The following is a 16481-nucleotide window of genomic DNA, read 5'->3' as shown; positions in this document are numbered from 1 at the left end:
GAGGACATTAAAGGTGATTTTTAGGTTCGTGGCACCGGAGATGATAGCAATCTTGCGATTATTGGATCCATTTACGGTATGAAAGGCTTTCGCTTCGAACCTTGCTATCCTGTTGCTCGGTCTCATAGACGTGAAACGGAGCGCAGATCATCGTATTAATCGGACGTTAATTACATGTGATCCTTGATCTGCTTAAGCTGATGATTCCAAACATCAGCCGTGAGGAGTGCGCTTCTGTATAAGATAGGTACCATGTATCGATTAAACGCGTGAATTAGATTAATCATCTAATCAGAGCTTCCCTAGCTTACATACAAGTTTCAGAAATATTCTAAATCTTGCAATTAATATTTAACGCGTAATTTTGTAAATCAATCACATTGAACGAAACAAACACATCATATAAAATCTAAACAAATCATTTCGTTTAGAGAATATAAAATATTCGTGTAACTTTTATTATTAAGCCACATTTTCAATTGCCATACTACTTATTTTGTTGAAATCCTATTTTATTGTGAAATAAAAGCGTAAAAGATATTTGTAATACTTCTACGAATCGATGCGTTAATCGTAGCGGTTGTGTTTGATATTTCTACTATACTCATGGTAACCATTAACATAGCAACCATTAACTAGAGTAGCAATGGTTTAATCTACGGGAACAGCTATTAGTTACTGCATCCAATAGAGTACGTTACGAGCTCTGACAGCGTGACTGTTCCACGCCACGAGGTTGGCAAATAGTCACATCTCGTCCGTACACCATACGTTGTCTTATTCGTTGAAGAAACTTGTAAATCGCTAATAAACTTTCTATAACGAATCAATTCAAATAGAATAATTTCCATTCAATGAAAATTACGTATCCTCGAAACATTTTCGATACATATCGAAATAAATGAAAGGATTCGTTTGAGTAAGGAAGCCTTAAATTTACATTTCACTTCTATACATTTATTAGACGAATCCTCGTATCTAGTACATAATTCGTACAACAAAAATCTTCACAATTTTCCCTCCGGCTTTTCAAACACCGTAATCATTTACCCATAATCCTCTGACGCAACTCCACGAAAATCCACGATGCACAGTATCGAAAGCACAGATACCGTCTGATACCTAAGCAGCGCTTGGAAACGGAGATTCGGTCGGGATCATCTGGCCCCGGTTCTGGAGCACTGAAATATTTCAGCCGGTACCGCGGCTAAACTCGTTCAGCGTTACGACGTAATGGACGCATTCAGCTAAAAGCGTGATTTCACCGGTCAACGGAAAGTTATAGACCGTAATTGAAGGCACGGTAACAAGAGTTACAGGAAAGCATAAGAGAAAGAGAGAAAGAGAGAAGTAGTAGAGTGGTTGGCAGCGTCGGGAACGTTTACGAAAACTACAGCGCAGCGCGTAACTCTCTGGGAAGAGTGGCGGCGGCCGGGCGAAGCAAGTGGCAGGGTTTAAATTCGAATTAGCCTACAGGCGAGAGATTCTGCTAGCCTCTGGACAAAGCTAGCCACGGTATTAAGCCATTAGACCGTAACGAGAGTTGATTAAGTGTGCGGGACAGAGCGGAAGCTACGACACGCAAAAAGTAGAAACTGCGTGGGCGTGCAGGACGCAACGGGAATGCGAATCGAGGGAAAAAATTGAGCCGGCTTCGGGTACGAGGCTGTTTTTTCCATGGAATGTAGAAGCACGCGCTTGGTATTAATCGGGTCTGCGATAAAACCGACGATGTCACCGGCATTTCTTTCTCTGTAATCGATTTCGCTTCTACGTCCTCCGATGCGTCTAGTTTTTAGATTGATGCCTATATCTCGCGGTAATACCATTCGCTCGATTTTTTCCCCAAGATTTATTTCAGATTCCTGAGAAGCTTTCGTGACTGTCGTCGGACAGATTAGAATGATTTTTTTCGGTGTTCAAAAGTTGAAAGTTCCTTTGATTTGATTAATTTGTAGCAATAGTTAGATCGACGTAGAATATTTAGATTGATGTGTATTTGCTATATCGTATGTTTGACATAGTGCGTATACTCCACGATGTGCACTCTTTTCACAAGGCTTATCCGGGATAAAATATTTTAGCTAAACTGTGATAAGATCCGAATTTAAATTCTACGTCTATGACATTGTTATCGTTATTAAAAAATAATAATTTGTAAACGATAATGGATATGTGTAAATCTCCATACTTGAGAAACTGAAATCAAACCGCTCATTCTAAACATTCTAAACAGGAGAAATTTCAAATAACCTCCCTCCTATAATCCGCCCCTAATTCCAAAAATGTATAACTCATTATCAGATTACCATGCCCTTAATTCCGTAGCGTAAAAAAAGCGATTCGAAACGACCAAAGAACCACTACCAGCAGAAGCAAAATCGCCTAATCATAGCGGAAAACAAACGAAGGTTCGCGCGTTTCATCCCCTCGGTGGATGTAGGCGAGCTTCAAAAGGGCGTCCCTTGACGATTCGCAATTCGAATCCGTCTGTCAAAGAATGATAATTCGCCACAGTGTATGCGAGCACCGGCCGCGAACGGATTAACATGAAAATCGTGGCCGGGGGGCGCGGGATGCGAAACTTATGCGCGCGAAATTATTTTCGTGCCGGCCAGTGTGAGCCGGGACTTTAATTTGCGATAGAAGCTGACTGCGCTGTCAAAGGGATGCCGCGCGCTTCCAACCCCCTCCAGCACAGCGTGTTCTCCACCCCTTTGCTTGGCCGCCAGCTCCAGCCAGTCAGCCAGCCGATTTAATTAATGTTCCCCGCGTAGATATGGCGGGACCCTCGTCGTGAAACATCGTTCGGCCCTCCCAGCTGTTGGTCCAGAGAGAAAGTCCCGAACGAACGAACGAACGAACGAAATTGCGTTCACCCGGAAATTGCGTTTTTACGATGCCATAATGAGATGTCCATGCGCGAGATATCGGTGGCTCGATGGTTTTTCCCGACGCGGATGCCCGAGCGAATACGTTCCGAAAAGCGGCGGAAAAAGCGCCTGGCTTGTTGTAATTTTCATATTCGATGAGGTTTTTTAGGGAATGAGAGAAATGAGTTAGTGTTTATTCGGGATGTTCGGTGAGGTGAACTTTTAGCAATGTTCTCTGCTGGCAATTATTGGACCTGATGGTAGACTGCACTGTTTTGTTAGTAATGTGATTAAAAAAGGTTCTTTTAAAAGAAAGGGTATTTTTGTGATTAATGTAATTGTTTTTTAAGCGACCATTTAAATTTGAAATAATTATTTGTTTGGAATCTGTGACGGCGATAGATACGATTGGATTTTTTTATGCTATTCGTTGGTGGTTTAGTAGTGGTTATAGATTGCGGTCGTTTGTCGAAGGTGGTAGTGCGATTGAGAAACGTTATTGTAGCAGGACCAGCTTCTTTTTACTCAACGTGATTATTTTTTAAGAAATTTTTAAAGTATTTCGAATTTAGGACAATTATTATTTAATTCTGCTAGTTCTTTCATATCGAACGATCGGTAGAAAAGCAACCTTTTAAAAATTATTAGGAATAATCTAGTGAGGTTTTTGTGCATCTCGAACGGTTGTTCTTTTAATAAGAAGGCATAGAAAAAGGATACATAAATTACGGAGGCTAATGGTGATCGAGATGGTGCTTATATGGGATCGAGGTCAAAACCTCTCAAGGACGGCTAACAAGCAGTAAAAGCAAAGTTTTAAGACGCCTAAAGAAGAACGTTTGACGAGATCAAATAAAAATTTCCTTAGAAACAGAACTCTGTATTGTAAATGAATCAGTTACGTAGATCCATCGCAATAGAGATTAATCCATTTGTTAATTATCCGCTATTTGTACCTTCAACTACATTTTCCAAATTCTGTTTCACAATATAATGTATCAATTTTTACATAAGATCCGTTTCAAAAAAGGACAAAGATAAAAAGATTATCCGGTTTCCAAGTAAAATAATGAATTGGGCATAAATTTTTGAACCTATTCCAATTCAAATTATTTAACATTCTAATTTTTCTTTTCTGGCGAAACGGTATTTCGACTATATAGCACAATTTTTCAGTTCATTTTATACAGAATTTCAGAAAAACTTTATCATGAATAAATTCATTAAAAATTGGTATGTGGATTTTACATGTTACATCGCACAACAGTAATATTATACAGTGATATCTATTAATTCTTTTATCGACGAGAGAAATCCATTAGTTAAAAAAAAAAAAGAAAATCATCGATCTTTTTCTTTGAAGGAAATTCTCCAACCGGCATCACACTTTCGTAGTATCTGTCAGAGATCCTGTTGAAGTGTCTCGTTACTGTTGTCCGATTCGTTGAACACAGGGATGATATTCCGGCGGCGTTGTTATTTGGGGAAAACGGGTAAGTGACCTCAGATAAATTGACCACTCAAGCTCCGCAAGAGAACGCATCCTTTACCGTGTTCTCCCTTTGCTATTCTCGTTACGAAGGCAAAGACTTGATCCGTGACTCTGAGGCTTCTACGTCGTACACGTGTCTCAAACTCTAATTAGCTTCTGTATACTTTGCTGGGTAATTGTTTCGGAGGCTGTTGTCAGTGGGAACGAAAGGAGCGTGAATGCAATTAAAGTGGACGACGCTTTGTTAAACGATACGAGTGCTCGGGCGTCAAATACTTTAATATGAAAATTCTGTTTCTGTTGTCTCATATTTTTGATGAATAAATCATAACGAAAATTATGATTTTATTTTGGAATAGAATGATATTTGTTAATTCATAATTAGGCTAGGCTTTAGCTTTGTTGACCTTTGACCATTGGATATATCGATACGTAATTTTTTATCTCTGTTTCTTTTCTAATTTCTGGTGAATGAAATGAACTGATATTTGTCTATTAATAGATAAGGCAGTTAATAAGGTTTAGGTAATTGGTAAAAGTCGTATTAGGATTGTTAGAATTAGAGAGAGAGAGAAAGAGAGTTGATAACTGTTACCGTAGGATTATTGCGGTTGGGAGGGGTGTGGTAAATATTATGATAGGATTATTAGCATTAAGGTCTAGCTGGATTCTAGAATTAGGTGGAATTACGAGAGAGAGGATTGTAAAGTATTTAAAACATCTAAAATGATAAGATCTTAAATCTCATTCGACAATTGAATTATTCAGAAGACAAATTGAATCTCATTTTCTGAACATTTCTTGGTATTAGTGTCGAAATACCTGATCAATGTTCTTAAATTAATTCTATAGGAAACAAAATGTGAATTGAACAGTTCCATTCTCAGAAAACTTTAGAAATGTCTCTGTTTCTCTTTTAAATTATTTTTCAATTTCACAAACGATTGGTCATGTTCGTTAAATAAATTATCTTTGATATGGCTCGATTAATGTTTAATTTCATAATTAATAACTGCCTGTACAGTTGATATAGTACACTCGTGGTTAGTTCTATTTATCAAAAACACGATGCAGAATTCTATATATTGTCACAAGCAATTAAATTGTCGAAAAGTAAAACACTTTTGTTACCGAAACCGCGCATATTTATGTTTTTAAACGATCGTGTTACTGGCGATAATTCATAGCAAATCGAGGTCAATTTTTTCTTTTTTTTTTTTGCGGAGGGAAAGGGACAGCTCGGATCGAAGAACGGACCCGCATTTATGAATTTAAATATTCGAGATGGTGGATGGTCGACTTTTTTCCCCAGCTCTTGCAACTTTATAGCTTCCTCTATATTCAACGCTCGTACCTTTGCCCTTGTTAAACGAATACACTTACGGACACGTTATATTTGGCATGCATGCGGCCATTTCTAAGCATTCTGCATTGTCGATCTATTTTCGCTGGCTCTTTCAATTTACCTCCTCCCCTTACGATTCCATCTTTTTTTATTTAAGCATCCCTCGACTCGAAAGATATTTTGCGCCTCCTTCTTTGTGTTAGTCACGATCTCGCGGCATGTGTAAATAAGAGGATAAAAGGTGGAAAGACGTAAGCAAAAAATTCAATAGTCTAGAAATCTGTGAAAGCTATCGGAAGGAATTCATTACCAACAACAAAAGTAAGTAGTTCTTCGAAAAATTCACGTAAAGAAACGACGCGTGTATTATTCGATGGAGTACCAATTTTATGGAAGCACACACAGTTTCTTTATATGTTTTTTAACTTTCACTGTGAATTTTCTGAATAACCAAATGTACAATGTACCAACAAAACCATAAAGCATTAAATCGAAGCAAAATAACGAATCCATTGAGTCTGTGAACGTTTCTAGTATACTTCCACGGGATTGGTAATCTAGCAAGCTGTCGTCGTCATTTTTATTGTAGCAGTCAACGAAGCAGATACTCGCGTCGGATTAAGAAAGAACGGCGGCGAAGCCCGGGACGATGGAAATAAAGAAAGGAAACACAGTACGCGGGCCGGTCTCATTTAAATGTACGATACCGCTCGCCTCTTATCGCATTATAGTAAATACGGACTATACTCGTTCCGGCGGAAACGAGGGGAGAACGGCTGCACCGCTGATTGCAAATTGACTTCGCTACCGAAATAATACCGGCGAGCCCGTTACCTTGCGATTCTTATTGCACCAAGTTCGTTACGGTTATTCTTTTTCTCTGTCCGCTCGCTGTTTCGTTCCCACTACGCGCACATTTCGTTTCCCCTGTTTAAACGTACGTGTACGCCGCCCCCTAGCCCGCTCTTCCTCCCGCGTTTCGCTTACTCTCTTTTTTTCCCTTTATTTTCCACCCTTTCCTCCCTTTTGCCTTTCCGTCCTTTTCTCAACTCCATTATTTACCTTCAGTCTCCTTTCTACGTTTCTTTGTAGCGGACCGTTTGTCGAGAATGTTGTAATCCAATTTATTCGCCCGTTCTTCGTCTTTACCCTTTCTCCTCTCCTTTTCCTTCCTTCATTTTGATTCCGTTGTTTCGTTTCGTTCGTTCGCTACTTATCAACGTTCCAAAGATTTTACCGTTTCAGACGATTTGACTCGTACAACGATGTTTGATAGAGTTTGTCGACGGTACTGGCAATTGACAGGTTTTGGAGAAATTTTGTTCGAAATACAACGTTAAGTCTAAGATGAAATTTTATCTACGTGAACGAAGAAAGCTTTATTTATTATCTATTAATTTTTTACTTATCTATTACAATTAAAAAGGTGAAAAAATTATTCGAACGTCAAAGCTTATAATATTTAATAGTCGAACTCTTTCCCCTAATAGCTCAATAATTTTGTAATTATCTACTTTTTCTCCTCGTTGCAATGAACAGTCCAATATTTTCCTATATCGTGTGTGTCTTATAAAATAGTATGATGTCAAAGGATAATGTTAACACTTTGATAAGTGAATTAGACATACAAGATTTTGTTTCTTTCTGAAAAAAGCTACAAATTATCAATTACTGAGTTTTCGTTTAATTAAGAGAAAAATTATTCTTTCTATTGCGCTCATACAGTTTGGAAAAAATTCTCCATTTCGTCTACAGTTAGAAAAAAGAAATTGAGAACAGAGATTCTGAAATGGGCAACGCCAGGAACTATGCACGAGCTGCCTTTGTTTTCCGAGACCAACCGACAACGTCCAAACAGGAATTTCGCAAAACTTCACGCTGGGAAAATTCTCCGACGCTGTGCATTCTTGCGCGATTTCACTGCGCGCGTAATTTGAATGCGTTTCATGGTCGGTCGGTTTCGAAAATAGACCCTGTGATTTTTGCAACGCGGTCCTCCAACTAGGACCTTTTATTTTCTTCAACGAACAGAGGGAACGAATTCGCCTTCCACGATAAATAAACTTCTCCCTTCTATCTTCGTATACGTCAGGTTAATTTTAACCAAGAATTTCTTCTGCCCACGGAAAAATTTATCTTACGTAACTTGTAAATTTAATTTATCAAATTATTAAAATTTTAATAAATAGTGTCATTATAATTAAAGCTGTTTACAGTTACATCATTTTATAACTTGCTAAAAATCTCCTTATATGATGAACGATGGAACTAATTGAATTGAAAAATACAAAATTTAGAACTTATCACATTTTCGTACATATGAAATTAATATACATGTGAAATTACCTAACATACATATATTTCATTTGTCATATTGCTAATGAATATGAAGTATACATTTTTTTCAACGAAACATCTCCTTCTATAATTTCTGTATTTTATTTTCTCGTTACGTACAATATCAAAAAAAAATTGTCCAAGTTATCTTCCATTAAACAAAATATTCCTGTCACATTCGTTTTCTATATATCGTAATATTAATAACAACGAAAGATCATTTATACGAAAGTTACAGTTCTCAACTCAGTTATGTTCTCCTACATGTACTGACTAATGAAATAAGATTCTGCCATGTCAGGCCCGAAAATGAAACGTTACTCGAATCTCCGTTTAAACCACACTTAAAACCTTCCATTATCCTAATGCGACCATAGAAAGCAGGGACCAAAATATCGCATTTTCCAGCAAGGCATGTCGTGTAACGAGCAGGGTTGCTCGCGAAACGAGGGTCGCGCATCGCGCCGATAAACGCGTCGCCTCGCACTGTGAAAACGTTTAATCGACAATCACGGCTCGATTGTCGGTTGTCCTATATTACCGCCTTAATTGCGGCACATTAATTATAATGGTATGATTATTGGGCCGTGAGCGTGATTACCCCTGCCCGTCTCATCTGCGCCGATTAGGCCGTCTTTGTGCACGCTGGGATCGACCCAGTAACTAATGTCGACACCGGCTGGGTGCCACCATTCGATCACTTGTCAGACCCGAATGATAGCCTCACAATGTGTGTATATATATGTCTTCGTGGTGTAATTTCCTTATTCATCTCGGACAGTTCTCTTCGTAATAAGAAGAAAGTTAAAAATACACTATGAAAGAAAACGTATAATTAATATCATCCACACCGCTTAACGCTCAGAAACAGGACAAACCTCGAAGCTTTAAAGAATTCTCTAGCAAGTAGCAATTTGTCGAAGCGTTATGGGACGTTGACGTGCACCTCACAGATGTCTTTGTACGTTATGAATAATCTAGAAAATTGTCGAAACTTCGACTGTCATGAAGTATATAACTCGAATGGGAAGAACGTGCAGTTCCGCCGCAGTCTATCCGTCGTATTGTCAAACAATGAACAAACAATTCGCTTCGTTTTCCTCTTCGAGAACATTTTTCCCGCCTCCCTCCTTACGAAACCAAACTTCATATACGATGTAAACGCAAATACTGGAGAGCGCACCCCATAAAGTCTTCCTCACCCCCAAAAGTCACCCTAAACCGCTTTCCATCCCATGGACCGAACAATTTGCCCAAGTCAGCATCCGCCAATGCGCGCCAAACTCTGGTGTCTCAGTTCATCAAGCCCGTCCATCGTCTTGGTCCCCTCGCCTCGTCTAAGTCGTTTAATTATCCGTAGCAAGCTGGCCGAGAAATATTTCGCGTGGAAACGTCCGTCGACAAAGGCTCGACCCTGGAAGGATCATCAACGAAACAGAGGAGGGAGAAAGTGAGAAGGAATCCTTGGAAGGAATACGCAAGGACGTGGGAAGATGGCGCGGGGCCCGACGAGTAGCTCCGGTTCAAGTTTCTCGCTGCTAGCAGAGAGATAATAGCTCGGGCTTAGTCTGCACAAAGGGAGGACGGCACCCGCAGCTCGCGACACTTGTGCGCTACGGCTTAAGTTTCGTAATACCGGCCGAGCGGCCGTGATACACTGTACACGTTAGGCGGACACTTAATGCAATTTGCATATCTTCGGCTTAAAGAAACCGACCTTTGGCCGAAGACCGTTGTTCCGGCAGTGCGGCTTGTTTTCATTGCCCTCGAGGGTTGTGAACCAGGCAGATGAAAATGGCTTTGGTCTGGAATATGCTTGGGTATTTTCTTTCGCCTCTTTTTTATTGTTTACTGAGAAGGGGGTTTTGTAGAGTCAGGGCGGTCAGGGATTGGGGGAAACTATGGTTAAGTGTTTGCATTCGTCTTGTAGAGAGAATGATTCATATATACCGTGTATAGAGAATATTCTACAGAAAGTTCGAAACTAGCTAGAGAAAAATTGTTTATCGCGCAATATATAGAATAATGTATCATGAAGCAGCAGTGATTCTTTATATCATAGTCTCAATGTTATATTTCTCGTGATTTATTAAAAAATATATATTTATATGTATCGTTTTATTTGATTGAAATTCGTTAACAACATCAATCAAATAAGAATCCGTATTACAGTATTAGCTCTTTGTTAATGACGGTTTATCAACATGCAGAATGATTTTCGTCAGCTAATACGTCCAAAAATAATTCGACGATGTTTATCCTATACGTGATTTTTATTTAATATACTTGAAATCTCGTACGGGAAGTTTCATCTTTACTGTTTGGCGAACGAATTCATTTACGGTCGGCGTGCATCGCGAGAACCGCCGGAAGCTCCGTTCATCGAGCGGTGAAACGCGATATTTTTCATAAAATCCCGAGTCGACCGCGGCTGCGTGATTCTGAATATCTTTTACAGAGAGGAAACCGTTCGATTCCGCCTAACGGCCAAACAAAACCCCTATGTAAATTGTGTACTCTCGCTCGCATATTTTGTTAGTTTTATATACGCACCAGTTTTTATTTTCGCAACTTCATAGACGAAAGGGCAGAGTTTCAGGTTCCATCCAACTGGACCTTATTCGACTCGGCTGTATCTGTTTTAAGCATTTAATAATAGTATCGATCTTGAAACGAGTTCCGGTGACCAGCCGTTTGTAAAATTTCCAATATTGTTTCTATAGTTGAGGAATATTAATTTTAAGAATTGATTTCAGATTTTAAAGAGTCACATAGGCAGATATCGAATACATAAAATTGCAAGTTGGCGGAAAGCGGTACTCCTACAATTTTTTGGTCAATTTTAAATATTACCATATTATCTCTCGATAGATATACATTCTTGTCAAACTTGACAATAATCAAGAAATTTCAAAGGTATCGATCGCTCGTAAATCACTGGGCCCTCACAATGGCGGAGGAAAGTAATGACGAACGACCAGATACCAAGAAGAATTAGCCACCGACTCGAATTGCGTGCACCGTCAGATAAAGCATTCCATAATTCTTCGTGACAGGACGATCGTCAATATTAACAGAGTTACAATTGACTGTTAGTGCAACCTCGCTGTACCGCGGGTTGAAGATAAATTTAACGCACGCGAGGAAATTGAAAATGGTTTACACTGTCGAACTGAATTGCAAAAAAAGGGGCGGAAGAAGAAAAAAATTGAAAAAAAAATCAAACGGGGATATCGCCGATCGTAATTGTCAGCACATAGAGTTTCGAACCTCTATTCAACTGATAACACATATCTGACAGGATAGAATCCTGACAGCGCAGCTGCCGAAAGGTAAACAAAATTTGCGATGCTGGAATATTGGAATCGATCGATCCTACGTACATAGGTGTTTCGGAGAGAGAAAGAGAGAGAGAGAGAGAGAGAGAGAGCATGGTTTAAAAATGTTTTTGGACCCATAACAGTTCGAACACGTTTACCGTCATTAATTTCAATTTGATTAAAATTTTTGTTTGTTCACCGTTCGAAATTTTCGACGTCATCCTGTCTCGCTCGAAAATAATGATTGCTGGGTCAGTGGTCGAGTGGTCGATCTACTCTCATTGAAGCGCATGGACGTTCAATTTTGTTCAGTGATGTTGCGAGAGTTCCATTTGACTGCATATAAAGATCGCATTGTTTAATATATTTCACTTTAAAGGTCGAAGAATGTGATGTACGTGCGTGTATAATGAAGAATTTGAATGATTCCGTATTTTAGTTCCTGTATTTCGGATCGTCTTAAGTTTCCAGCCTTTAGTAGTCAATATTCTTTGTATAAATAATTGCAAGCTTTTCTTGCAGCGTGTTAGGATATAATCTATAGGAATATTTCCCCATTCTTTATCCCTCTTTTTCTTATATCTCCTAACAATTGCCAGTATCAACTGACGCTTCCAGATTTAGTTTTATTTTCAACATATTCACTGAGACCTCTGAACCATCACTAAGAGTCAGAATAAAATACCTAGACAATAACTTCTAAGTTTGCTCCGGCCTTTCGAAATCCTATTTATCTAACCATCTTCATAAACAGAAATATCAGCAGATTTCAACCTCATCCACTAGCAAACTACTCCTTATCGGTGTAAGACAGAAATATCCACTCCAATTTTAAAGACAAAGCACGCGAAGAGCTCGTCAAAAACCCATCCGAAGTAGCTTGAATTCTCCGCGACATTAACCTTCCATAAAAACCGAAGCAGCACGGGGAACGATACGTGAAACGAAATCGTGTTCGTAGCGAAGGATGGCGCTCGAATGGTGAGCGTCGGCAGAGCGTAGATGGGATTTTAGAAGGGTTGCAAGGGTAAGGTAAACGATATTTGCGAAGCTTGAGGGATCGATAGCAATTTAACCGCCCCTCACCATTCTGTACGACCGCTTCCTGGCGCTACATCTATGTACCTTCGTCGGACGTAGGTCCACCTCCAGCAACCAGCAAGAGCATCATCATCATCGTGGCTACCGCGGCTGCTTCCACCCTCTCTTTCTCTCTCGTCGGGTTGTGCACCGTGGCCCAGTCGGAACTCATCCATATACATCGAGAAAATTAATATCTGGGCTTCGTTGGCGCGTTGAATAAACTCGGTTGCGCGGCCGCTTCCTTCCAGCGTCGCTCCCTCCTTCGTTTCTCCTCCTCCCTCGCTACTTCCGGGCGACGATGATCAACCCCTTGTCTTCGAACACCCTCGCGCTTTCGTTTTTCCCTGCTCTAAGCATTGCTGAACAAGCCACGCGAACGTAAAACGGTCGCGTTCGTTAATAACTTCGCGGCGGAACTTTAATTCCGGATCGCCACTGTTCGTTCCTCTTTTTGTTTCTTGGAATTACGATCGTCGGACTGTTCCTGATCACGCAGCGTATGTGGTATTCTTGTTTCGTTTGGATCTCCTATTTGTGTCCTTCTCGGTTCGTTTTCGTGCCTTTGCGCGAATCGCGATGACACTGATGATATATTCACGACATTCTAGGCTAGGTTTGGTAATTGAGTTAGAGGCGTTCGTTTCTCGTACCTACGGTGTTTCTTTAGGTTTCTGAAGGTTCCTTTTAGCAGAGTACTGTGAATAATTGGAGGACTGTGTGCATGAAATAGTAAGAGAAACGTTTCAGTCTTTACGATGGAGATTCAACGTATCCGTCGATGTATATATTGCATTTTAGGTTACGTATTTTATTGGTTGTTGTTAGAGAGATAGCCAAAGTAACGGGCAATATACTAGAAGAACATTATTATTTAAAAAAGTTTAGAGGAAAATTAAATATGGTAGTTTTTATCATTTGAAAAATCATGAAACTTTAGAAAAACTCGTGAATAGCAATGAAAGTAATCATAGTTTACTTCATTATTTAAATCTCCACCACTTTTTCAGAGAATACTTCTATTTTTGTATTTACTATAAAAAATTAGACATAAAGTATCATCATGAAAGCTGACATAAACTATTTAAACGTATTATTTATATCATAAATTAAGAATGAGTTGCAGTGGTATACAAAATATCACGTGTTTCCAATGATTTATTCCAACGTCGAAACTCTGCTCTCGTTTCTTTCAGAATTTTATTCAACCCTGCCGTTCAACCCCGTTTCGCGTGCGCATCTCTTGCTATATGCAAACGTTTTGTGTCGCGTCCTGTGTGTTCGCGTGTGATTCATCGATCTCTCGTAAGCGCGGATAACGTCCAGCATGGCTGGTCCGCTTATATTTACATATTTAACTAACCCAACGGCGGAAGCATTAACGCAAACGCGGACGGATAATCTGGAATATGTTAATCCGCCGCGAGATGCATACCGTCGCTTTGAATTAACGCGAACGCTCGTCTACGACGCGAATCGTGTACACGGCCGATGTCGAAGCGGACGAATATGGCATGTAATGCTTTGTGTGTACCCCTACGTCAAACGTATAATTGTGTCAGTGACAATGGCTGAATATCGTATATTTTTTGTGTTGAATTATTCCAGATATTGCCACCATTGCGACTGTTCGTATTAAAATTTCCCTTTTTTTACATTGTTTGTTTTAATGATTTTGGATTATTACGATGTAAATCAGAATTTTTACATGAATTGTATTTCTGATTAATTTAGTTGCTTTAATTAATGATTCATATACATTCGCATCTCTGATGTCGAATTTTAGTTATTGTTTACGAAGGACCTGGTCTTGTTACTTGGAGCGAATTGAACGTTGATCCTATACTGCGCAATGGAATTTAATTAATTGGCAATAAGTTGAATGGATCAGTTTGGTTTCTGAGAAACTCGTATCTTGTAATATAGCCACTGAATCGTCAAACGAATTTACAACCTGTTAATCATCGATAGCAACCATTGTCTCATAATTCTTCTGGTTAAACTGTAACGAAAACACGGGTGCATCTCGCGATTCCTGAACACGACTATGGTTGACGAGATCCAGTTGACGACGCGGTATAATCGAGTGAACCGAGACGATCGTAACGAGGGTCTGACAAGCAAGAAGACGGAGTTTAGGTCGCTTAGCGCGACGAGCTTCGTAACCTAAAATCCACAGTCAAAGTTTGCTACCACTTGGCAGCAGTTGTCCTCGGATCGCGAAGGCCACCTAAGGTCTCGAGAGATCCTCGACTGGCTGCTAGTTCTCGTAAGAGTGCTTCAGCGTTGTTGTCAGTGCGCCGAGGAATATGCGAAAGCGACACTCGTCTCATACCCGAGAACTTCAATCAGCTCGTTGAACCATATTACGTATATTTTTCTTTTGTTTTCAGTTTTGCTAGCTTTTATTTTTAGTTTGCCAAGTTCGATCGATTGTTCTTAAAACAATGTTCTGTTATTTATTAAACACGCGAAACCTCGATGAAAATGTACGTGGGGGATGCTTAAAATTTCTTCTAAGTTTCTTCTAAGAAATTCCTCTAAGTTTTAGAAAATTTCTGCTTAATCTTTTGGATTAATCTTTTTCTATTATAAAGATTAATCAATCGATTCTTGACGATAAAAAAACTACCGAAGAATTCATGAAACTATTGAACTTGTATAGAGGAAATCATTCATTGCAAATCGGATTTCTTTGAATCTAAATTACATAGTTATTCCCATTAGTGGGAAAATAATTTACATATCGTAGCTTAGAACTATTTTCTATGGAGAAATTAAACAGTTTTTATGTCGATCAAACAATTAATTTCCCTATGGAGAAACATGACAACGGATCATATCGTAACAAACGTAGCCAATTATGTTTGAGTTGTGCCCTTCGTAACACGCGAAGAATTTTGTTCATCTGTCGACGCTATTCGCCAACTTTGAGGTCAAGCAACCTGGCATCGAATAGAATCAACAACGAACGAGATTCTGTTTCTGCGTGTTGCGTGGTCATAAAAACGAGAATGGGGCCGAGCGTGTTCACAGAAATCAAGAGAATCATCTCGCCCACGTGCAGACGTTTCTACTAATTTTTCGCTTCGATTCATTAACTTCGTCCCGTAGCATTCGTCCGAAGAATTCTTCTATTCTTGATATTTCTGCTAAATTTAGTATCATCATGCGATTCTCTTTGTTCATCATTGTTTTCGTAAGAAGCAACGTATACAAGAAATTACTTTTGCTAAAAGATATATATGGAAACGTTTACAGAATAATAAAATTCTTCTTATAAGAAAATGTGGCGAGATGAACGTTGAGAAAAATATTTTAAATAATCGAATCGATGATAGTTTTCTTCTTGTGATAAATTTATGAACTCCAAAATCGACAATGATAAATAATTGCAAAGTAATGGAAATGCAATTAACACATTCGTAACAGCTAATATATGTTACATAATTTTATAAACCAGCAGGAGGATGTAAATACATAAACGTAAATAATAAATTATGAAACAGATAATTATTTTTAATGTAATACCTGATAACTGAAACTGATTAACATACAACGAAATTATCTAGCAAAATTTATTGTTGTGTTAGTCGCGTATTTTCTAAACTTCGTTTTAATTTATTAAATGTATTATTCAATTGAATATTGACGGCCAGAAAATGTATGATACATGTTCTGTTTCAGGCAACGGGAATTTAGAATTGTTCGATAGTGAGAGCGGGCCGGACCTCACGCTATCACCTCAGACCTTCACGTCGACGGCGGAGGCCTTCATCAATGACAATAGTGATAGTCTTGGTGTTCCAGGAGACAACGATACGGGTGAGTATTGTTTCCAATTCTACTTTTATTGCGCGCTGTCTGACCACTACCGTGCTTGTTCTACTTGAGCTCCGCGTTATAAGCGAAAACGCGTCTCTTAAATCTTTCCTTTTATGATGATAATAAAGTTGAAATGATATTGGGAGGCTCTTAAAGTATACAAATTCATAAAAAATTCTTTCACTACATAAAATTACAAATTAGTAAAT

General features: G+C 39.0%; 1 protein-coding gene across 8 annotated transcripts in view; it reads left to right on the top strand.

Annotated features, from left to right (window-relative positions):
- LOC122567626 overlaps positions 1 to 16481 on the top strand; it is a 585073-nt gene that overhangs the window by 350621 nt on the left and 217971 nt on the right. For all 8 annotated transcript variants that reach the window (XM_043726374.1, XM_043726375.1, XM_043726373.1 and 5 more), the window contains one exon: positions 16135 to 16272. In XM_043726374.1, the coding sequence (XP_043582309.1) occupies positions 16135 to 16272 (138 nt within the window). The remainder of the gene's footprint in view (positions 1 to 16134; positions 16273 to 16481) is intronic.

The sequence above is a fragment of the Bombus pyrosoma genome, linkage group LG5 (genome assembly GCF_014825855.1).
Source record: "Bombus pyrosoma isolate SC7728 linkage group LG5, ASM1482585v1, whole genome shotgun sequence".
Classification (NCBI taxonomy): domain Eukaryota; kingdom Metazoa; phylum Arthropoda; class Insecta; order Hymenoptera; family Apidae; genus Bombus; species Bombus pyrosoma.
The sequence above is the reverse complement of the archived record's forward strand: the minus strand, read 5'-3'. Positions and strand labels throughout refer to the sequence as shown.